Source organism: Harmonia axyridis, chromosome 4 (genome assembly GCF_914767665.1).
Source record: "Harmonia axyridis chromosome 4, icHarAxyr1.1, whole genome shotgun sequence".
Lineage (NCBI taxonomy): Eukaryota > Metazoa > Arthropoda > Insecta > Coleoptera > Coccinellidae > Harmonia > Harmonia axyridis.
In genome coordinates this window covers 33,119,571-33,145,489 of record NC_059504.1, presented here as the reverse complement: position 1 = coordinate 33,145,489, position 25,919 = coordinate 33,119,571, and the positions used below count along the sequence as shown (strand labels likewise).

The 25,919-nt window shown below is 32.3% G+C and overlaps 1 protein-coding gene across 1 annotated transcript; it reads left to right on the top strand.

The window, feature by feature from the left end:
• The first annotated feature begins 9 nt into the window (after positions 1-9).
• LOC123678501 (ubiquitin-protein ligase E3C) lies at positions 10-25,656 on the top strand. The gene is made up of 15 exons (XM_045615548.1): positions 10-145; positions 215-345; positions 423-608; positions 739-943; positions 10,990-11,304; positions 11,377-11,665; positions 11,768-11,952; positions 12,007-12,125; positions 23,512-23,716; positions 23,830-24,066; positions 24,138-24,382; positions 24,464-24,670; positions 24,793-25,048; positions 25,124-25,254; positions 25,412-25,656. The coding sequence occupies exons 1-15, from the start codon at positions 142-144 to the stop codon at positions 25,574-25,576; spliced, it is 2,880 nt and encodes a 959-aa protein (XP_045471504.1). The 5' UTR covers positions 10-141; the 3' UTR covers positions 25,577-25,656.
• The last annotated feature ends 263 nt before the right edge of the window (positions 25,657-25,919 follow it).

The following is a 25,919-nucleotide window of genomic DNA, read 5'->3' as shown; positions in this document are numbered from 1 at the left end:
TCTATTAATATATAAATCTGACATTGTCTGTTACAGAAGTCAAAACTAACTAACGTCAAAGAAAAAATCTACTCATCATAGTGATTATAAGTTTCTATTTTATAAGAATATTTTCTCAAAGTATATTGAAAATTTTTTTAAATGGGTTAGTTTTTGAGAACTCTACTAAATAAATCAATTAGGTAGCAAAATGATGATCCGCTTTTTTTTTCAGCTTTTAAATTCTCGTATATATTCGATGGGAATACTAAAACAAAGCCTGAACAAAATCTTGGGGGCTCCAGTAAAAAATTATCTAGGGACAACTTATTACAGAAAACCCATGAAGAAAGAAGGAAAAGACAGGTTTGTTTTGTCAATATTTTTTCAAACGAATTTATGATGATATTTAAAATCCTTTCTTATCTTAATTATTTTCCAAGGAACAACGATTGAAACTAGAAAATGCAGAATTATTACAGTCTCATGTGAGGAGTTATTTGGTACGCAAAACTATAAAACAAAAGGAGAGAAGTTTTTTTGATAATGAACAAGGTGGACTTTCTCTTCATGAACTATTGTCTAAATTATTGTTTTTTTATGATCCAGATCAGGACAATTTCAGAATGGTAAGTGCTTCAAAGCTTAATAATTTCCCATACTATTCATAGCGTCTTAGATGGGTAAAACAAAAAAAGTAATCATTGTTTTGGAATTTTTACTGTGTACTTGAATAAAATCTAATGTCCCTCTTTTCAGATGGAGATGTGTGGACTTCTATTGAATAATTATAATGAGGTTTCTAAGAGAATAGTATCTGATATGTCCTTTTCTTGGTTGATGAAGAGACTTCTTGTGATATGTTTGAAAAATTTAATTTACAAAGAACTGAGAACATCACTTTTAGACTTTATAGAAAAATTCACCAGGAATCCTGAATTGATTGAATTCATTATTATGCAAGGTAAGAATCAATACTAATTTTTTTCTAAAGGTTATTCTTAAAGGAAAGGAAAAATCTCTCTCAGAGCAGAAATACAGGGTGTTTCAAGTTCAACGGCCTATTAGAACTTTCTGGAGAACGGGGCCGATTTGAAATCTGAAATTCGGAATATGACATTTTTCATGATGCCCTATTCAGCTAAAATATTTTCTAAGTTCCGGCACTTCCAGTTATACAAGAATTAAAAAAAAAATTTTTCAAAAAACTTTTTTTTTCATTATATGTCTATTATTGATTTTTGCATTGAAAAATGTTGGTTGGCAGACCAGTTTTCTGTATCACAAATTTGACAGATAATAGATAAATCCGTTCCAGTATATTTTATTCCACAAGATGTGCCGGAATGAACTGATTTGCCACATAATTAGAGAAAAGTATATCCAGAATTTTGTTATTCGAATATCGGAATTTCAATTCGTGAATTCAAATTAGTGAAGCTTTGATAATGAAAACACCTGTCTAATGTAGAGTAATTAGATATTTAAATTTCTATGGTCATAGAGTATTATTGATAGTCTGTCTGGAAACAGATCGAATGCAATTGACCCTACGTATAGCCATAGTATAAGAAATCCTTTTCTTATACTATGGTATAACATGAATTCATAAAATCTCGAATAACTCTTGAATTATTGAATTTGGGAGCATAATCATGTCTGGACACTGCCCTTATTTTTTACCGTAGAATCCAACGAAATCACAAAAAAATGGGGTTCCAATTTGAAAATCGAAAGTTATGATCAAATTTTGTTCACAATTTTTGGCACAATATTTGAAACATCCTGTGATGATATTTCTCAAGTTCAAGATATGCTCGATATTCCTATGCTTATAGGATATTCACAGTAAAAATAATTCACGTAATAGTGACTATGGAAATACTTTCTTTTCTTTGGTTTTGCCTTAATATTTTGAAAACTATAAGGACTAACGCAATAATTTTAAGAAAGAGTAATTGAAAATAGAAATCTTGATAATATCTAAGAAATAAAATGAAAAAAAATTTTTTTTTGAAATTTTTTTTTTAATTCTTGTATAACCGGAAGTGCCAGAACTATTTTAGTTGAATAGGGCATAATGAACAATGTCATGTTCCGATTTTTCAGATTTCAAATCGGCCCCGTTCTCCAGAAACGTCTAATAGGCCGTCGAACTTGAAACACCCTGTATATTCAAATACTTAATGTAATTCTTTCAAAATCTTTCCTCAAATCTTTGAAACATAATAAAATACTCAATTATCCTGCAGAGTGAAAAACCATAGATACACTGATACTTTAAAAATAATTTTATTTATCACATTTTTTGAACAAGGAAAGCATATAAAAATAATAAATATTTGCTTGTAAGATTCCCCCTTTTGTATATCAACATTGAAATTCCTCTATTTCGAAAAGAATTGATCTTTCAATTGAATTTTACAGTTTTTTTTTAAATGAAGGGTGAACACTAGTTTGCTGGATATCTATTGTACAAAAACCAAAAATACTGATTGTAAAGATACAATTTTTTTTTGAATTGTGGTGTTGTCAAGTAATCAATACTTGAAATAACTTATAGATTCATTGATAGTTAAATTTCGGAAATAATACATATGAATATCAATAAGGTTAGTTTAGTTAAGTTCATAATATTGACCTAACAGTCCAACGCTAGATCTCTAGGCAGGAGATAGCACACTGAGACTCCTTGGACAGTAAGTTTAGATTAGGTTTATTTAAGATAATGCACTGAGGCTCCATAGATTGGTATCATTGCTAATAAGGGTAGGACCTCGACTCCAAAGATAGATCTTATGGCGTGCTAAGTTAATTTAGTTAAGATTAGGTCAGTGCCCTGCCCCAATAGTGAGATATATTAGTTCAGTTGAGGTTAGGTCAGACCTCTAACATTAAAAAAAGATCAGATGGCAGGCTAAGTGGAGTTTGTTTAGAATAGGAGGATGTGCTAAGTCATCCTATGCCCTGATGCTCCAAAGATTAATCTTTTTGGTTGGTTCATGGTAGTGTTTTGGAGACTTAAAAAAGCATCAGATTCTGAGTGATAACAGATTAATTAATTGAAAATCGCACTTTCAATAAATCTGATAGAGAAAAAGCAAAAAAAAACTACAAACAATGAAGCATGTGTCGATAAATCTCAGTATTAGCAGAGGAAAGGTGAATAGGGCATTAAATAATATTAATGATCTTTATTCCGAAAGAATGTCCAATATATTACATACAATATAGTACATCAGATGGAATAGTGTCAACTAACAGAATTGTTAAATCCTCACTTCTTTGATGTTGTATTCATGAATGGAATAAGGTTCCATGTTAATGAGTATAATTCTCACATCATTTTTAAACTTATTGAGTGTTGTACTTTTTTTATATTATCTGGTAATTGGTTGAAAAATTTTATTCGGCATATGTTGGATGTTTCTCATATTTAGCCAATCTATGTTCAGGATATAGAATATTTACATGTCTAGTACCGTAGTATAAGGAATGGATAGTAAGCCAACCGCCGTTTGAGGACAAGGAACTTTTTACCAGGGGTCGCTACTGTAGTTGGATTTTTCGTGTTAGGGTTGCACATATCGAACACTATAGACTACCCAAAGTGGACAAGTAAATTGATAACATATGGTGCTGAATCATGAGCTATAGATAGCGCAGAAATAATACGATCATTCATTCAGTGGCGTGGTTGAAAAGGGGTCGTATGACATTGCCAACAATTTTTATGTTATTATTAAGTTACCACTACATTTGAATATTCGAATATTCATTGAATATTTATTAGAATAATTCGTTAAGGGGTCAAATTCACCGAATAAAATGATTTGAAAAATACCGATCCAGTCGAATTGAGTCGTAAAAAAGTTGGTATTGACTTAATCATCTGATCAATCAGTTGCGGCCAGATCAGAAACTTTTGATTTCTAATTCAGTAGAAATTGAGGAAATCTCTCTAAATTTTTCTTGAATTAGAAATCGAAAGTTTCTGACCTAGTCGTAGCTAAATTCTTTAATGTATTTCTGACTTGTAAATTCACTTGTTACCACGTCATTTTAGAGTTTTCTTTAGATCTCAAATTATCGAATATAGTGAATGTTCATTCTCTCTTATGACTAAGGAATCAAAAGAAAGAAGCAAGAATCATTTAAAGCAGTAACATGCTTTGAGGGTTGGCTGCAGGACTAATACTGTCGATGGCCAATTGGCCTTTGGTCAATAAATTGCGTTTGTTGTTGATGTTTTGAGGTAGAGGAACGATAAGAGCCTTAGGCGAGGAATCTATAAAGGGGCGGTAGAAGAGATACTGGAACTTGTTCTGCATCGCAAGACATGAGCTATATGAAAAATCCATTGATATGTTCAGTCCACAAACTACAACCCGAAAATATTCATTTCAATTTTAAATATAAGGTAAATATAAAAATAAAACATGATTTTATTTATTTTCAACATAATTGAGATATTTCAATATAATTTGGTTGTTCAAGGTGTATTTTTCTTCAAATATTCATAAAAACATGGGCTGATATTTCGGTCAGAAAAAATTATTACAGTGGAATAATAAAATACATAACTCGAAGAATCGTAAAAGGTTGGGAAAAAATGATCGAAACCAACTGTCATAAGCTAAATATAGCTTTTGAGAGATTTCATTGGAACTTAGGACATTAGGAAATAAATGTTAATAGAAACTTTACCTATTCTCACTCAATCTATAACAAAACAATATCAATCGAATATTCTTCAAATACATTCAATTGCAATACCGATATTCCGGAAAATGGAGTATATTTGTTTATTCTATTCATAAATCCTGAAAAAACCTAGAGATATCATTTCATGACGACTGGACGTGATAAGTGATTTTATGATAACTTGTAGCATAGTACTTGTTTATCACAAATACACGCCACTGGCGTAAATGCTTATTACAGAGCAGAAGAAATATCGAAATATAAAAATCGTCTGACCACTCTATTTCAAATATTTTAGTTCTTCAAAATTTTTTTTTTTTATTACTAATTGCAAATTTACAATCTACTCTACATGAGTAATAAGCAAATAATTTATTTGAATATAGAAAAGAGGCAGGTGCCGTCCAGTGACGGCTCTCTGGATTTCATCTAGATAGATCTTCTGGCCATGTCCGTTTTAGTCTTCTTGTGGTGGTAGAGTTGAATAAATCGTTGATCAATGTGTTCTCATGCCCATCTCTGCGGCTCTCATATTTTGCTGAATGGTGCTTGATAATATCACATACATATGGTATATCCAAATCATTGTGGAGGGTTTGGTTAGAAACATACCAGGGGGCATTTGCTATCATCCTCAGGGTCTTGGATTGGAATGTTTGAAGAATTTTGGTATTTGATGGCTTGCTGCACCCCCAGAGTTCGATTCCATATGTCCAGACTGGTCTAAGGATACTTTTGTAGATGGTGATTTTGTTTTCTAAACTCAATTGTGAATTTCTTTTGAGCAGCCAGTACATTTTTTTCACCTTTAGATTCAGTTGACATCTTTTGGCATTGATGTGAGTTTTCCATGTTAATTTAGTGTCCAAGTGGAGTCCAAGATACTTAACTTCCGACTTAGTCGGAATAGGGATATGGTTTAATGTAACCTGGGGGCATGTTGTCTTTCTAAGAGTGAATGTGATATGGGAAGACTTGCTGTTATTCACTTTGATTTTCCATTTAACATACCATTTTTCCAATAAATCTAGGTGTGCTTGGAGATTATTGGATGCTTTTATTGGATCTGAATCTGATGACATTATGGCAGAATCGTCTGCAAAAGTTGCTATCAAAGTGTCATCAGTTTGGGGGATGTCCGCTGTGAAAATTAGATACAAAAATGGGCCCAGCACGCTACCCTGAGGGACACCGGATTGTATGGAGTGATAATCAGAAAAAGTGTTTTCTAATTTCACTTGAAAATATCTATCGCTTAAGTATGACCTCAGAAGAAGATATAATTGGTCTGTCATGTGCCTTTTGATTTTATAAAGGAGTCCCTGATGCCATACCTTATCGAATGCTTGCTCAATATCAAGAAAAACTGAAGAGCACATTTTTTTATTTTCCAAACTTTCTCTTATTATGTTTACAACCCTGTGGCATTGTTGGATGGTGGAATGTTTCTGCCTGAATCCGAACTGATGGTCGGGAATAAGATCTTTCAGGATATTCATACTTTCTATTCTGTTAAGGAGGAGTCTCTCGAATAATTTGGACATAATTGGTAGAAGACTTATGGGTCTATATGATGTAACCTCTGTTGGGGTCTTTCCAGGTTTAGGTACCATAATGACATGGGCGTATTTCTATTGGATGGGAAAATAACAAAGCCTGAGCATGCTATTGTATATAGTTGTTAATAACACTATGGCTTTTTTAGGTAGGTGTTTCAGTACTTGTATTGATATTCTGTTGAAATTTATCCCAGTCGGTTTTTTTGGTACATAGTCTGATTTGAGGTGTTTTCCATATGATATTTGTGCTTATTGTAATTATTATAGGGCTGTGGTCGGAGGTTAGGTCGAGGTCTGACTCTATGGTACTGTGAAGGTCTGATATCCCCTTCGTTACTGCAAAATCAAGTAGGTCAGGGATTTTATTAAAATCTGACGGCCAGTATGTGGGTTGTGCAGTAGATAACGATTTCATGTTATTATTTTGTATTACTCTCTGTAAATTTCGACCTTTTGGTGTTGTCAGTCTGGATCCCCATGAAGTGTGTTTGGCATTCCAGTCTCCTGCCACAAGAAAGTGCGAACTGAGGTTGAGAAAAAAATCCTCATACTCTTCACTAGATATAGGATGACGAGGAGGGCTGTAAATGGCAGCGATGGATATGGGCCAGGCAAAAGTTTGAAGTTCTATAATCGTACTTTGGATTTTTTCTGTGATGTAAGGTTTCTTCACAAAGTGACTTAACTGACTTAACGATGATAGCTGAACCTGCATGTGCTCTTCCGTCTGGATGGTTGGCATAATAAATCGAGTAGTTGGGAATTTTTATTGCAGTTAAGTAGGTCGAATGGCTTTCTGAGATTAACAGGATATCTACTTTCTTTATTTTCAAAAACAGAATTATTTCTTGAACGTGGTTGGTCAGTCCATTGGCGTTCCATGCAGCTATTCTTAGTGATGAAGCCATTTTAATTGCTTATTCTACTAATAACAGTTGTTAGCATGTTCAAGATCATGCTATTTTGATTGAGCAATTGATTGAATAATGTCTTGAATTCATCGAGAAATTGTGTAAATTTTTGTTCTAGTCCCAGATTTGCATTGCTTGTTTGCGGTTCGGATAGACCTGCAGTTGCCTGCGCATAACTGGCAGTTTTCTGTGTAGGACTTTGTTGAGTATTAGGTTGGGCTTGTGTTGGAGCGGTATTTTTTGATGTGTAAAGTGGGTTGTTCCTGTTTCGTGCTTCTATTAGATTTTTGTAGATTTCACATCCTTTATAATTTGAGGGATGACTTCCAGAGCAAAGTGCGCATTTTGCAGGAGTTTCCCTGGATTTCTTGCAGGATTTACTGTCGTGTGGCCCACCACACAGGTCCATTTTCCGTTGGGAGCATTCTGCTTTCAATTTGAATTGATCTCATTTACCTTATCAGTTCTCCGCCACTGACTTTATAGATAAGACCACAGATGATGGGTATCAGCATTCAGATGTTAATTTTGATTAAATAAATTTCAGGTGAAATCCTGAATAACTGCTCAATTACGAGTTTTCAAAAGAATGTTATGAAAATATTTTTATGATTTTATGTTAATCAGCTTCTTCACCAAAGGTGGATATAAATTTCCAATTTTAATTTTGATAAATATCACTAAATTATCCAAAATGATTGGGAGCTCACAAAACAACTGCTATCTGTTAAACTAACCAGATGCTATAATAGTTCTTCAAAATAACACCGATCTTTCAGAGGGAAAGAAACGGAAAGAAACAGGCGAATCGCCTAAAATGAAGAATGAAGAAGAAGAAGAAAGTTAACTAGACTGTTACACATTGCTATTTCAAAAAATTTTGAGAAACTGATGTACACTGAGGGGTCGGTAGTTTCCAAACGACTCGCGATCGCCTTTTTTATAAATTGGTGTAATTACACATATCTTCAATTGACTAGGAAAAATACCATATGTGAGGGAATTATTAATTATGTAGCATAGTACTTCTGCTAAATTTTTTATACAACATTTTATCAAACTGATAGGTATATCGTCATCTCCACTAGAATGTTTAATTTTAATTTGTTTATTCAGTTCTTCTATTTCTCTCGGTGTAACAGGTGCCAAAAATATCGATCGTGAAGCTCTAGGGATATCACATGATAATATGTTTACCGGCAAAATTGGTACATTTGTTGTTAGATATTCATTAAACATGTTAGCTACTCTTTCAGGATTTCCACTAATGCAAGTGTCATTTACTTTATCTCTACCTGTAATTTCATTGAAAATATTCCACATTGTTTTTATTTTATTATCAGATTGGGATATACTGATTTCATATTTTTCAGTTCTTTTCTTTGCCAGTAACTTTTGATAGTTTTTCTTGGTATTATTATAAAGTGATTTTAGTTCAGGATGATAATGCATAATAATCTCTAATATACTCAATCTATTTTTAAAATCCAGTATTTCCTGATCGGGTTTAAATTTCAATGATTTTCCGGTGACACACTTTTTTTGAGTAGAAAGCATTCATCAAAATGCATTATGAAGGTATTCACAAAAAGATTTCATTGTTCGTCTACTTCATTTGCAGCGATGTTATATATGTTGGACCAATCTTGTTCTGCTATTTGTTTTTTTAATGTAATTTTATTTTCTTCTGAAAACAACCTGATGTTTTTATATATTTTATTTTGTTTCGTATTGGTTGAGAAATTTATTTTGACTCCCAAATGATCAGAGATATTAGTCTGCATAATACTCACTTCATCTATGTTAATAGAGTTAGTAAAAACATTATCTAAACAAGACTTACTTTTATGAGTAATTCTTGTGTACTCATTCACTAGAAAGGTAAATGAATATCCATTTAATAGCAGATTCATTCTGTGAATATTCACAGCGTCGTCTTTCAGATCGACATTGAAGTCACCAGCAATGAGGATGATTTTCTTCTCCATCACTAAAAGTCCCAGTAATGTCTCTAGCTTTTGGTAAAACTCATTTAAGTTTTCTCTTATTGGTGGTCGATATACACACACGATGATATATTTTTCAATTCCGATTTTGCATTCAACACCTGCACATTCAAATACCTTCTTTTTAGATATTTTTTTAATTTCATATTTTACATTGTAGTCGAATCCATTTCTCATGTAGACTGTAAGTTTTGGAGTATCAAGCTGCATGATATATACGTATTTTGTATTTTTGTTGTTGTAACTGTTGGAGTTTTTTTCTTCATAAAAAATGTCCACTTTGTCCATTATCATATACTGCAGCGTATGATACAAGAGAACAAATGAAAACCTCAGCAAAAACTCTGTCTCCCCATATAGGTGTAGTGATTGGTTTGTGTATTTGTTTACAAAATAAGCTGATATATTTATATTGAAGGGCTTCTTCTTCATCCAAACAGAATCCTTTCATATTTCCTTTTCACCAGAAGTTAACGACGCTTAAATTATAATTAAATCTAAAAACAAAAAAGGAAAGAACCAGAAAGGAGTGATAAATGTTATAATACAATAATATGTAGTGCAAATTAAGAAATGAAATTATTACTTTTCATTAATTTATATTTCAATAATTCTGAATTCAACTATCAAGGAAAATTCTATAAGTTATTTCAAGCAACTTGGCATCAGCGCATTTGTTCAAACTTCAGATGGCATATAACAGTTACCTAATTCAATGAAATAGTGTCCACTTTGGACCATTTATCAGAACTCCTTTAATCTAAAGATATAAACTTGGCAACAACAAACAATCCCGACATATCTTTGGGTTTTCCATAAAAGATTTCCAATTAACTAAAATCTTACCAAAAAAAAAATCATTTTCATTAAAAATGATCTACAGTAGAAACTCCATTATCCGGATTAATTGTTGTCGTGAGGCATTCGGATAATCAAAAATCCGGATAATCGATGAGGAGAGATTATCAAAGGTAATACCATGAGTGCATTAAATTTTATCCATAATTTGTTCTTTTCCACGAAAACTTGTTTAAAAAAAAATTATTTAAATTTGGTTTGTTTGAATGTTTTTGCCTCAAATAAACAAGTTTGAGGGATGAAAATATAAAATTATCACTTTTTTGAACAATTCAAATACTCTCTTGGGTGATGTCATATCAATCTGACAAATTCAAAGTAAAATTTTGATGTTTCAATGTAAACAAGGTATTATTGATGAGGAAGCAGTTTTATCAATATAATTCCGAATGATGGGCTAGAAAAATGCATTGCTATTAGTCGAAACCACCAAATGTCAGATTTGAATATGTGAAGAAATGATCATATATATGCAAAAATTATGATGTATATATTTTTCTAGGGAAATAAAAAAGCAACTAAAACAAATATTCATTGAAGAAAAAATTGAGTAGATTTTTCTCAAATATTGACATAATAAATATTTTGATTTCATTCTGTGTTGAATTATTCCGTGAGTTTCATTTGCATCTAACTGAAAGAATGATGAAATCGTAATGCAGACATCGGGAAATTTTCTGATCGACCCCTCGACTAAGGGAGATCCAGATAATTGGTCCATGTAAGGGGTACGGATAATGGGATTTCTACTGTAATAAATCTTTTAATATTCAATAAGTAAATTAAACTGAGATAAGATTAAATTGATTGCCTTACATTAATTGAGAGAATGATATTTGATAAATAATAATAAATAAAAATTTGTATTATTTTTTTTCTCTAATTTTTTCAATTTTCAAATATATAGTTGATTAATTTGACTTGTTCTATAAGTTCATTTATAATTTTTACTAATGAAATTCTTCGTTCTAGGTTACTTCAAATTTTTGAGAGCAGCTTTAGATCAAGAACCAGATGATATGCTTGCAAAAGTTTTACTTTTAATTTACCGTCCTTTCCAATATGTTTACGTTCCATTAGAATTAAAAGAAAAAATATGTTCAAATTTTTGTGATGCTTTTTTGAAACCATCTCTAACAAAAAATGTTAAATGGGACTTGATACCTTATCTTAAAACTAAAAAAGATTTCCCTTTTGGTGGAATCATCAAACATTTGAACAAGAGTTATAATGAAAGCAATAATAGTCTGTTTTATTGTATTCTGTCCTTGGAACCAGATGATTTTGGTGAGTGTAGGAATGTTGATAGTTTTAGATTAATATTTGAAATTCATTTTATATTAAACTATGACTTTGTAGAACCTACTAAAGACTCAATTGAGGTACTCGCTAAATTGAGCAAGAATGTGTACCGACTTAAAATGCAGGTTGCTTATATAGAAGATTCTGATGAGGAAGAAGAAATGTTAGATTCAGAGGAATATCTAATGCTCACTGAATTTTTGAAAATAATGAATCAGTCAGATAAAGTTCTGAAGTGGACATCATATTTTGATCGCAATAAAGAGGATTTGGATGTTCTAGAAGCCTTCACTCAATTGTGTCACAATTTATTATTAGTTTATAAGGATGCCGTGCGCAAATATTTGTAAGTTTTCATTCATTATTTGTTAGGAATAATGTGCAATAATAACAAAAATTCATAAATCATAAAAAATTCACACAAAACATTGATGTTATTATATTGCAGATTACTTTATAAATTAGGCCTAAACAGTACTTTTTTGAGAAGGCTTTGGATTACTCTTGGGAATGGTAGAAATATAGAAAATGAACTGAAAGGATGCTATTTGGTTTCTTGGAGGGACTGTCATACTAGACTTTCAGTGTTTTGTGATATGTTTACTTTTTACACTCAGGCTCTTACAGATAGAGGTAAGTATACAATATATAAATAAAGCAATATGACCATTTATTGATTCCCTTTAGAAAACTCTGATACAAGTGGTACTTTCAATAAGGTAGAGCTGTATGCGATGTGCAAATTGTTGGTAAATGTTTCCTTAGATTTGATTGAGGTGGCATTTCCAATGTGTAGATCCAGTTCTGTGAGTATTAAAAATTCTATTTAAAGCTTAAACTGAAAAAATGTATGAAATCATTACCTAAATTTTCATTGAAATATTGGTGCAGCCAAACTAACTCTGAATTTTTTCATCTTTGATAAAAAAAAATTATTTGTAAGTTTAATATATTTTTTAGGGAAAAAAATATTATTTTTAAAAATTATTTTGACTGATTAAATAATCATTACACGAATCAATAACCCTAATATGGCAGGAATGTAGGACTTTGCATTAATTCGGACCTTCATATGTGTATTGAATTTAGAACTATATAAAAGCATAAATTAAAAATTCCAAGTTGGCTGCAGTGGAGTGATTTTATTCTCTCTCATTTATCTATGTCATAATATATTACATGTATATACAGTGTCGCCAAGGCTGCATCTTGGAATAGTCAAATTTTTGTGAATTAAAATAGAATGGCATTAGATTGAGGAATTGAAGATTTCTTCTTCCAAAATCGTTTAGAGGGTGGTCTACGTCACACGTATTTTGATTTAGTTGATCTCTAAGACCTGGCCCACCTGAGCTGCAAAGTAATATGAACGCCACAATAGTTTTCAGTTAAGATAGGCAGAATGTGGGGAGGAATGAGTCAATGCACATGGGACGTTGATAGCTATCAGATGCTGGCCAATGTATTTCTGCCTATTCAATTGAAAACTATATCCGCGGTCTGATTACTTTGCAACTTGTTTGGACTGGGCCTAAAACTCTTTTCTGATATAATTTTGTAGTAAATGTGAGTGATGCATTTTTGTATTGCGATATTGTTACTCTTATGACCTCGGCTGTTTTGCCGTTGGGTTAATAACTGTTATATACAAGAATGCGATACTACAGCAATTTGAAAATTTAATATTTTCATCAGCCCTAAGGCTGAAAATAAAGTAAAATCTAATATTTCTAAAATAATTAAGGGCTTTCCAATAAGAGATTTCATTTAAGAGAAATCAATGAATTTGGTAAAAAAATTAAATGTAAACACTTACTACTTTCCACAAATTTTATTATTTACGACAATTGTTTCGCCGCAAAGTAAAGTGCACTTTGCAATGTAACCCTGATGAAGCCGCTTAGACGGAGAAACAATTGTCGTAAATAATAAAATCTGTGGAAAGTAGTAAGTGTTTACATTTAATTTTTTTACCAAATCAATATGATTTTCCACCAAGTAAGGACTGAATCAATTAAATCAATGAATGTTTATTTCATTTTAAAGAGGAAGGTATGCCACTAACGATGAAAAACGATGTCAGTCAAATGGCCGCCATTGCTACGGTTGCAGCTTCATATCCTCTTCATGAAACTTTCCATGACCAATTCGCACATTTGTGGATATAATATATATATATATATATATATATATATATATATATATATATATATATATATATATATATATATATAATATATACTATATAAGGGATATCGATCAGCAATTAACGAGATATATTTACTCTTTATTCATGTAAAGCCTAGCTTTCGAAGCTTATTTTGCTTCTTCCTCAGGGCAACTGTAAAATACAACAAAACACATCATCAACAATAAAACAAAAAACAGAGTACAACAACTTACTGAATGCGAGGTTAATCTCTAAGTCTAAGAAATGTACAAAATCAGACACAAGCATCAAACAGGGTAATATCAAATGATTATCAATTAAGAAACGCAATATCATAATACGCAATAAACAAAGTTAGGTTAAATGTCATTCATCAACTGGACCATCGAAAAATGGTCTGTTAGAAAATTCTATGAGATATGCATATATTGGACTTAATCTTTGCGTGTCCGTTTTTTTGTTAATTTTACTTTTTTGAGTTTGTATGTGGATCATTTCTAGTATACATCTTTTTTTATAATTTACATTTACATCTAGAATTTTTACGTTATTAAAATCGACACTGTGTGAGTACTTATTAGCATGAACAGATAATGCACATCTCAGGTTATTTGTTCTAATATCACTTTTATGTAAGTTCATGCGATTTCTAAGCCACTGAGAGGTTTGACCTACGTAGGTTTCATGACAGTCAGTACATTCCAGTTCGTACACCACATTCGATTTTATTTCTTTTGGTATAGGGTCCTTCAGTTTTGAATATAAATTTGCCACTTTCTTTTTGCACTGTGCTACTATTTTCACTTTTTTATTATAATCTTTAAAACAATTCTTAATTTTGTAGGTAAGGTAAGGGATGTTAGGGATGCTTCTATATTTCACAACTTCTGTTTCTCCCACCATATCAGGTTGTGTTTGACTTTCAGTCGAAGGCAACATTGAAGTAGAATATAGAAGTTTTTTCAACATTGTTTTAGGATAGGCATTCTCAACTAAAAGATCAAACAGTATTTTCATGCTTCCATCTCTGAATGTTGGATCACAGATTTTATAAATCCTGTTTTTTTGTTCTTTAATGAAATTTAATTTTATGCTCATTGGATGGTCAGATAAAAAATGTATAAACTTTCCTGCAGAAGTCGTCTTTCTATACCAATTTAATTTTACTTTATTATCCACTCGGCATACCTTGGTATCTAAGAACGGAACAGAGTTGTAACAATCTTCTGTTTCAATCGTGAACTTTAATTTAGGGTCGAAGCTGTTGAAAACTTGCAATATCTCCTCAGTTCCCGTTGATGGTAGGGATATTATTAGGTCGTCTACATATTTTTTTATAAATGCAAGTGTGAATGTTAATCTAGGTATACAGGAGTCGAGCACATAGTCCATCACATACAACGACAAAATCGGGCTAAGTCTGGATCCCATAATGCACCCAAACATCTGCAAATAGAAACTGCCATCGAACATGAAGTAACCTGATTCTAGGAGGAAGGTGATAATCTCCTTGAAGTATTCTTTTGATATGTTGCAGACTGCCTCAATCTTGTTCCAATGAAATTCCATTGCTCTCAGTACCAACTCCTTTGATATGTTGCCAAATAGGTTGACTACGTCAAGTGATATCACCACATAATCTGGGGGTAATTCAAAATTGTTAATCTTACTGGAAAAGTCAAACGAATCTTTCACATAATATGCATTATCCTGGTCATAGGCTTCTGTTAGGATTTGTGCAATATAATTTGAAAATTTACATGTGGGACCCTGTACATCAGATACGATTGGTCGCATTGGGATATTTTCTTTATGTATTTTGGGATTTCCGTACATTCTAGGGCTCACTGAATTATATGATTTCATTGATCTTGCAGCTTCTTTACTTAGTATATTTTGGTTTACAAGTGTGGATATGATCTTGTTGGTTTTATTCTGGATAGTGGTCGTTAAATTGGTATAGAAAGACGACTTCTGCAGGAAAGTTTATACATTTTTTATCTGACCATCCAATGAGCATAAAATTAAATTTCATTAAAGAACAAAAAAACAGGATTTATAAAATCTGTGATCCAACATTCAGAGATGGAAGCATGAAAATACTGTTTGATCTTTTAGTTGAGAATGCCTATCCTAAAACAATGTTGAAAAAACTTCTATATTCTACTTCAATGTTGCCTTCGACTGAAAGTCAAACACAACCTGATATGGTGGGAGAAACAGAAGTTGTGAAATATAGAAGCATCCCTAACATCCCTTACCTTACCTACAAAATTAAGAATTGTTTTAAAGATTATAATAAAAAAGTGAAAATAGTAGCACAGTGCAAAAAGAAAGTGGCAAATTTATATTCAAAACTGAAGGACCCTATACCAAAAGAAATAAAATCGAATGTGGTGTACGAACTGGAATGTACTGACTGTCATGAAACCTACGTAGGTCAAACCTCTCAGTGGCTTAGAAATCGCATGAACTTACATAAAAGTGATATTAGAACAAATAACCTGAGATGTGCATTATCTGTTCATGCTAATAAGTACTCACACAGTGTCGATTTTAATAACGTAAAAATTCTAGATGTAAATGTAAATTATAAAAAAAGATGTATACTAGAAATGATCCACATACAAACTCAAAAAAGTAAAATTAACAAAAAAACGGACACGCAAAGATTAAGTCCAATATATGCATATCTCATAGAATTTTCTAACAGACCATTTTTCGATGGTCCAGTTGATGAATGACATTTAACCTAACTTTGTTTATTGCGTATTATGATATTGCGTTTCTTAATTGATAATCATTTGATATTACCCTGTTTGATGCTTGTGTCTGATTTTGTACATTTCTTAGACTTAGAGATTAACCTCGCATTCAGTAAGTTGTTGTACTCTGTTTTTTGTTTTATTGTTGATGATGTGTTTTGTTGTATTTTACAGTTGCCCTGAGGAAGAAGCAAAATAAGCTTCGAAAGCTAGGCTTTACATGAATAAAGAGTAAATATATCTCGTTAATTGCTGATCGATATCCCTTATATAGTATATATTATCATTTTCAACGATCATTATCTTGAACATTATATATATATATATATATTCTTTTGAGAAAGAGCAATACAAAATATTAATTTCAAACAATCAAGCATATGTGTCGATGAATCTTAGTATTAGCAGAGGAAATGTAACGGGGCATCATACATTTCAACGTATGATACAAGAGAACAGATAAAAACCTCAGCAAAAACTCTGTCTCCCCGTATCGGTGTAGTGACTGGTTTGTGGATGTATGTCCTTGTAACGTCACGATTTCCATCTTTAAGGTCTTGAATTGATTGTGGAGCTTTGGCATAGACTTTATCTTTCACATAGATCTAAAGGAATCAAATCACATCATCTTGGTGACCAATTGTGATCACCTTTTCAAGATATAACACGGCCAAGAAACTTTTCCGATTGTTTCGTTATTTGTGTGGAACGTAGCGCCGTCTTGTTGAAACTAAACGTCGTCCAAATTAATAGAAAACCAATTTCGTGCATAAAAAATCATGAATCATAGCCTGATTCCTAAGATCAATAAGGAACCGACAAACCTGAATTGTCGTCAACACTACAGGCTACAGCAGCAATATTTTCAGTTGTTTTTGAGCGACGCACACGGTTTCAATCCTTCACGTCACTAACTTGTCTCAACAGCTCACCAGTGTCACTATTGCTAACTAAGAAGGTGCTTCACGACGAATTTAACTGGTGACATTGTCTACTAGGAGATGGTATCTGATGCAAATGAACTGTCTAATGAAAAATTTGCTCAAAAATTCTTGAACTAAAAATGCTAAACTAAGCAAGGCAGCCATCTGCTTGAAACCAAAATCTTCAAAACTCAAAATTCAGATTCCTCACAACTAGTATAATCTAGTAGCATCTTCATATAGAGATTCATGTTAGTGATATGATGTGGTAATTTATGATTAATTTTGATATGTACTGGTATGTAGTAGTGCCCAGATATTTCGTTTTGTTTTTATCTAATCTATTTGAAGTATACTTGAAAAATTCATTTGTTTGTGAATCTTTTCTTGGTTGGTTTCCAGGTTACCGATATTTGGTGCATCTTGTTCTATTTAAAATGATTTGAAGAAATTCATTTTGGATTATTAGTAGTTTTTTATAAAAGGAGTTCGATATATTACTTCAAATTGGATTCCCAGACAAGAATGAAGGACTAACTCTTTGTTAGTTTTGAGTTTCTACTTGAGTTTGTCAGTCTGTTCCTGGCGGTCCTGAAGACTTATGGGGAAGGTATTGGAAATCAGGAAATAAGGTGGAATCTATTCTATTGGTCGACTATTGACCACACAAAAAAAAATGAAAACATTTGCTCACCTTGAGCCAAAAGAAGGCCCAGAAAAACAGCTCTTAGTACAGCTCGTAGTTTTACATTGTTATAATTAGTAGTAGAGTTTGGTGCTTATTATTCCCCTACTAGAATAATGTAAACAGGTTGTGCTAGTGATAGTAGAGTACTTCAGATAGTGTAGGGATCGTCCGCTCATATAGTAGTTTAGTATAAATAGAACAGTGTACATCCCGAGCATGTGTCTGAAGCAGTTGAAGCGAGGTGTTGCGCATTATAGATACCTGGCTTAATCCTATCAAAATGTACCTAACTAAGCTACTCGCAATGCTAGCTAATTCATTGAAGAATTCAAATACTGGACATGACCTCATTTGCTTCTACAAAGGGAGACAATCACATTTTCTAGACCTTTTCTTTAGGTATAGGTATAGAACAGGTTTTTCATTTTTACGAAACGTTCTGATACAAATTCTAGAGCACTGTGTTAGAGATCATCACATACAGTCGAACCTCTATAACTCGAACCTCTATAACTCGAACCCCTCTTCAACTCGTACTCTCTGAGCGTTCCCTTCACATTCTCGAAAATTCCCTGTATTTCGACCTCTATAACTCGAATTTCTATAACTCGAACACCTCTTCAACTCGAACTCAATGATGCGTCCGTTCAGAGTAAAGATCTCTTTAAGTCGAACATTCGAAAACAATCAAATCGGAGTTTTGGCTTCTTGCCACAAGGTGTCAGCGTAGCTGGCTGAGATGCTCGCGTTACCGACATTTTAGGGTATTCCCCCAACCAAGTGTGAAATACCGCGAATGAAACATCATAACAATAACACCAATCTGATTCTGGAATGAAATATGTTTGGAGTTGGTGAGATGTCGAAGCCGCGTAAACTGAAGTCTTTAACGATCGGAAAGAAGTTAGAAATTTTAAAAAAAGTGGAAAATCGTGTCAACAGAAAAATCATTTGCCAAGAATATGATATTCCGAAAAGTACATTATGCACTATAATAAAAAACAAAGATACAATAGCTAAGTTTGGTGCAGAAGTGAATAACCCTTGTGTAGTGAAGCGAAATAAGCCTAAGAAGAAAGTGAACACTGCATTGATCAAGTGGTTCGAAGCTTCAAGAAAAGCAAATTTGCCAATCTCAGGGCCCATTTTGCAACAGAAGGCATTAGATTTTTCCAGAAAATTGGGAGATGAAAATTTCAAGGCTAGCTCGGGATGGCTTGAAAAATTCAAAAAAAGGTAATGATTCTTATTGTTTCTGTTCGATACATGAGTACATGTTTATTTTTCCCGTTTTAGACATGGTGTATTGCAAAAAAAAGCGTGTGGGGAAAGTGCTGCTGTTAATCAAGAAGAGTGTGATAACTGGATTCGAGATGTTCTTTCTACAATTTTAGCTCCTTACGAAGCTGACGATATTTTCAACGCAGATGAGACTGGGTTGTTCTTCAAATGCTTACCAGATAAAACCTTAACTTTCAAAAATGAAAAATGTTACGGAGGCAAATTATCCAAGGAAAGGGTGACTCTTTTATTAGCAGCAAATATGAGTGGCAGTGAGAAATTGAAACCTGTAATAATAGGGAAAAGCGCAAAGCCACGATGTTTCGCAGGAGTGAAATGTTTACCCCTTACTTATTACAGTAACAAAAAGGCCTGGATGACGAGTGAGATATTTGAAAAGTGGTTGTTGAATCTAGACAAACATTTCCAACTTCAAAATCGTAGAGTTCTATTACTGATTGACAACTGCCCTGCTCATCCAAATATCGATCATCGATTGAAGGCAATAAAGTTGATTTTTTTTCCACCCAATACGACATCAAAATTACAGCCTCTTGATCAGGGAATTATAAAAAGTTTCAAATTTCATTATAAACGCAGGATCTTACAAACAGTACTAGATGGATTTGAGTCCAATGGCACTATCCCCAAAATTGATCTCTTGGATTGCATTCATACGTCGGCGGCAGTGTGGAGAGTAGATTTAACCCAGGAGACTATTCAAAACTGCTTCAGAAAGGCTGGTTTTGGGACACATAACTTCTATGACTATGAAGACGAACTGCCGCTATCAGAATTGAAAAAAATTATGACCAGTGAACAAAAGGTAGCTTTAGATCTCCAAGAGTCTGTTTTTAAATGTTTGGAGGTATTGAATGCTGATGATAAGGTTTCTTTGGAGGAATATATAAATGTGGACGTGGATCTTATAACAAGTGAAAATCCTTCAGAGGATGAGATCTTGGAATATGTGAACAATAAACAAGAAGACTTGGAAAATTTTTCAGAGACCATACCTGAAGATGACGATGAAGATGACAGTGTAGGAGCTGCAAGACAAAAGCCTTCTGACGCTGAAGTTGCTAAAGCAATTGAAACCATTCGGCTTGCGTTTTCAATGAATGAGGCTGCAACTGATGACGATTTAACTCTCATATTCGAAATAAGCAAGAAATTTGAAGCCTATCGTCTAAACAATAAAACATTTAGGCAAACTTTAATAACTGATTTTTTTTAATTCGTTATTGTTTTAAGATCATATTCTAGTTTGGATGATTCAAGTTATCAGAAATGAATTTTAGTTTGTTATATTATTATTATGAGGTAATAAATTTTTTTTGGAAAGTATGTGTTGGATATTTCTCTAAGTTGAACTCTCCATAACTCGAACTTTTTTCGCTTTCCCTTCAAGTTTGAGTTATAGAGGTTCGACTGTAATTAGAGTTACATATTGGTCTCCAAGGGAGCAATTGGGGCATGAATGAACGAGCGTTCAAAAGCTCCTCACTTCAAGTCACTGCTTTCCTCAATTTTTTCTATATTTTGCTTCAATTAGAATTTTTTGTGGTTCTGCGACGCAATCAACATGATATTTTGGTCAGATACTAAAATATTAGGTTCCGTTCTTTGATATTTTGTTTACATTTTTTATGGTCCTAACGACGCTAATCAACATGAAATTTTGCATGCAATTTGTAGTTGTTATTCTGAATGTACAGAGTGTCTCGGGAGTAACTGTACATTCCCTAATCAGAGGTAGAGTAGGACTAGGTGAGTACGGATTGACTACAAAAAATTAATTTCTGCCTTTCCTCAGAAAGCTACAACAAATTCTTACCATCTACTAGACGTTAACTGTGTTTTCAAGAAGATATTTACCCTTTATATTTCTTTTTGTAATTGTAGTTAAGTTTAAAATATTATTTCTGTTGCTATTTTTTGGTTTCAAATCGTAATATAATTAGTAGGCCCTGGTGCCAGTAATGTTTTTAAGGGTCAACAATAACATAAATTCATAAAATCTCGAATAACTCTTGAATTATTGAATTTGGGAGCATAATCATGTTTGGACATTGCCTTATTTTTCTCCGTAGAATCCAATGCAATCATAAAAAAAATAGGGCTCTAATTTGAAAATCGAAAGATAGGATCAAATTTTTTTCACAATTTTTGGCACAATATTTGAAACACCCTGTGAAGATATTCCTCAAGTTCAAGATATGCACGATATTCCTACATCATTCTGGTTCGAGAAAGTGAATCGAGTATATGCATAGGATATTCATAGTAAAAATAATTCAGTAATTGTGACTAAGGAAATTCTCTTTTTTTTCGGTATTTTTTTTAATACTTTGAAAACTATGAAGACTAACGCAATAATTTCAGGAAGGAGTAATTGAGAATAGAAATCTTGATAATATCTAAGATTTAAAATGAAAAAAAAATTTTTTTCATTTCATGTATAACCGGAAGTGTCGGAGCTTCGAAAATATTTTTGCTGAATAGGGATTCATGAACAATGTCATATTTATTTATTTATTTATCCATCAAGAAATACAATTTGGGGAATATTATTTCCCATCAAAATTACATGGGGTGTCATATGATAAGATGAAATTAAACACAATAAAAAATACACTTATAACAAACAGTTCATAAAAAATTAACATTAATATACTGCAATCCTGAATAAATCATATTTTCGAACTTTATCCAATTTCAGAAATTCATAAAAAAAAGAATGCCAGATGTAACAAATTTGAGTGATACCACATAGTGAAGCTGAATTTATGCTCTTTTTAGAAATCTAAACAATGATTTTAAATTCGAAATACAAAGTGACCTGAACTCTTTAAATGAGAAATAATGAGTTCAGTCCTGAAATATTGAAATAATCAAAATCTTTGACTCGACCTCAACATGTGTCAATAAAATCCCAAATTTCAATAAATCTCGCCGATAAATTCGATTCTGATGATGGTTTCATTATTTCCGTGAACATGTAAACTGACCCTGTAGCTTTCTGAGGAAAGGTATAATTTAACTTTTGTAATCAATTCGTACTCACCTATTCCTACACTACTTCTGATAAGATCTAGGATCACTGTATACACGCAGAATTTCACCCGATCAGATTTTCAATTGCGAAAATATTTTTTTTTTCGTCTTTAATTTTCTATGGTTCTGATGATGAAACCAAACTGAAAATTTAAAGTTTCTAGGTGTTTCCATTGGAGAGTTATGGTATTTAAGTACGGAAGAATTGAATTTGATCTCGGATCCGTCATTAGTGATTGGAACCTTATCGTTTAAGACCATCCTCGGCTCAAAATTTGAAAAATGCAGATACCGTAACAAAATGATATAGCGCTCAAAATTAACAATTGAATGATATTGTAATGTATGATACCATTCGTCACACTAGGTTTTTTAAATGATAAAATATCTGAAAATCTTTGTTCTAATTAAACCTGTTAATCGAGGTAAGAAAAGATGAGACAATTACATAATTTCAATCGGCCATTAGTTTGATATTAATAATCTACTGAAAACCAAGGTCTGCTTGGAAACGTTTCTCATGACTATCCAACAAGGAATAGAGACAAATTTGCTTTGAACAAAAACATCTGTTACAACTATGGCAGAAAAAGAACAAGCTACATAGGACCACAACTTTTTAATGAACTCCCGAAAACTATTAGATTATGTTCAACATACCATTATTTCGAAAAAACTTAAGAATTCACCTTGAAAATTGTTAATTCCATATTTATTGTTTTATTCTTTTTCTTTGTATTGGAGAGTTATTATCAAGAAACTAATATCTGTGATAACAACTTATTGTTGATTAGCAGTATTATTATTAAATAAATAAATAAAAGTCTTCTAAATATCACGGAGAATCGTCATATCTTGAATCGACGAATGTGAGCACTTCCATTTATCTTCATGGCATTCAGAAGCACAAACAACACATGGGCCAGTAGTTCATTCTGTAGCGTGCGACTCCTCTAAAACGTCGAACCACTTCATCCGCAATGTCAACTTCCAAGTACCATTTGATATAATATTTTGTTCACGCGAAAACATTTCTTTCAGAATGACATTGATTACTCCGCAGGAAGAATATAAAAGTTGGAATAATCAAATGACAATACAAGTAGTCCTTCCACATGCAGTCAGTGATCACTCCTCTCTTCTTTCTTTTTTATTGGAGTTTGGTTGTTTGGAAAAGGAAGACTTTTTCTGTGCATTTCGTTCCAATGTATTAATATTGTTAATCCAAAATGTAACTTTGACGACACTTCATAAGTGAGCATGTTTATATATTTCCATTAGCTTCTTATTGTTCTATTTCATTCACAGGTAACTGCTACACCTGAAGTACTCCATTTATATAATTCTTGTCTGAATTGTGTAAAGAAATTATATATGTTAAATATGAGAAAAGAATTTTGTCGTCCAGAATTTTGGACCTCCAAAAAAATTTATATAACCCAAGATTTAACACGGAAAAATTATTTGTCAAAAACTGTGAGACCCTTTTTTGGCATAATAGCAGATGATGATGGTAGGAATATGAAATTTTCTTTTTTTTTTTTTTTAATGAATTTCGGCATTGACTTCTAAGGTCATTAGCCGTTCAATTTGCTTGTTATTTATATTATTTTGATCGATTTTTAGATGAAGAGCACCTACCTCCCCTTTCTACAATTGAGCAACGTTCTCTAGCGATTCTGCAAGATCTCCCATTTTTAATTAATTTCAATACCAGAGTGTTGCTGTTAAGAGAATTATGTCGAAATAGTCTGGGCAATGAATTGCAAAGAATGCGTATGGATTTTACTTTTGATAACAATATTGTGATTAGGAGAACACATTTATATGAAGATGCATTCGAAAAACTTTCCCAAAAAAATGGTAGGATATTCCTGGAATCTGCATGCATTATAATCCTAATATTTTCATCTTCTAAAATTCATACTTTTCAGAATCTGATTTAAGACTCAAAGTGAGAGTTAGATTTATCAATAATGTTGGTTTGGAAGAAGCTGGTATTGATGGTGGAGGCTTATTTAAGGAATTCTTAAATGAGGTCTTGAAAACAGCACTCGATCCTAATCGAGGTTTTTTTATAATGACAGCCGATAATACATTCTACCCCAATCCAAATGTTGAGAGAATAATAAAAAATTTCACAGAACACTATTTCTTTATTGGGCGTTTAATAGGAAAGGTAATATTTTTTTCTTATTTATGGTATACTTGAAAAATTGGCAATTAGTAATATTCTTCTGATGAATTCATTGTTTTCTAGGCTGTATTTGAAAATATTCTTGTGGATCTTCCATTGGCTGAATTCTTCCTGGCAAAATTATTAGTAGACAGAGCACCTGCCCATTATTTGCAGTCTTTGGACCCAACACTGTATAAAAATTTGCTCTTCCTCCGTGATTATGAAGGAAATGTCACTGATCTAGGATTAGATTTCTCAACAGTCCATAACGATTTAGGGGAAACCAAGGTTTATCGTTATATACTTACATTTTTTAACTTTTATATTTTTCTAGACCTTCAAAATGTTCATTGTACTACTAGTTACAAACATATATTTGCCACAAGTTTTCAAACTCTTTAATTTTGTAGGTGATCGAGTTGAAACCCAATGGTAGAAACATTCCAGTAACTAATGAGAATAGGTTAGAGTACATTCAGAGATTCGCGGAGCTGAAATTGAACACACAATTGAAAAGACAATGTGTTGCATTTAGAGAAGGATTGGACAGTGTAGTGCCTTTATTATGGCTTAAACTATTCAACCATAAGGAGCTCCAAGTGATCATTGGAGGAGACAACCAAGAAATTGATCTTACTGATATGAGGTCTCATACCACTTATGGAGGTATGTTTTTCTCTTAACAAAAGGGCTTGAAGTTGATCCTGAGATAATGTTAATATTATATTTTTCTTCTTTTAGGTGAATATAACAGTGATCATGAGACAATAATATTGTTTTGGAAAGTGGTGAATCAGTTCAATGGTACTCAAAGGAAGCAATTGTTAAAATTTGTAACCAGTTGCTCAAGACCACCACTCCTAGGATTTAAAGTAAGCCATAATTTTCTCAATAAATTTAATTATTTTATAATTCTTCAATATTATTTCGTGACATCAACATGTGCATTTCATAAAATTCTTATGAGACATCTTCCCAGTTATTACGATAGATAAAATATTAATAAAGTTATTATTTTGTACTTTTCAGGAATTATATCCACCTTTCTGCATACAATCATCTGGCAATGATAGAATGCCAACAGCTAGTACCTGTATGAATTTGTTGAAAATTCCATTAATTCGAGATGAAGATATTTTGAGGAATAAACTTCTGGAAGCAATTGAACAACAGGCAGGATTTGAATTGTCATAAATCATGGCAAATACTATTATCAATGTAAATATATTTTTATTTGGAAACTATTAATAGATTGGAAGAGATGTGAAAACAAACATGGGATCTTTTTTCAATTATTTTATCCTAACTCTTTTAGGTCTCTGCAAAACTCTCAGAATGAGAGATTGATAATTTCTTTCAGGAGTAAATTCTCAGAAATAGTTTCATGTCATTGTGAAAAGAAAATAAAAAAACTGTCAAATTATTTTGATTTTTAGCGGAAAATTAATAAAAAAACTAAAACTTCATTAAAAACTAGCTGTCTATTGAAATTCATATAAATAGTATCACAGTTAATCTTGAAATATTTCTTGTTAAA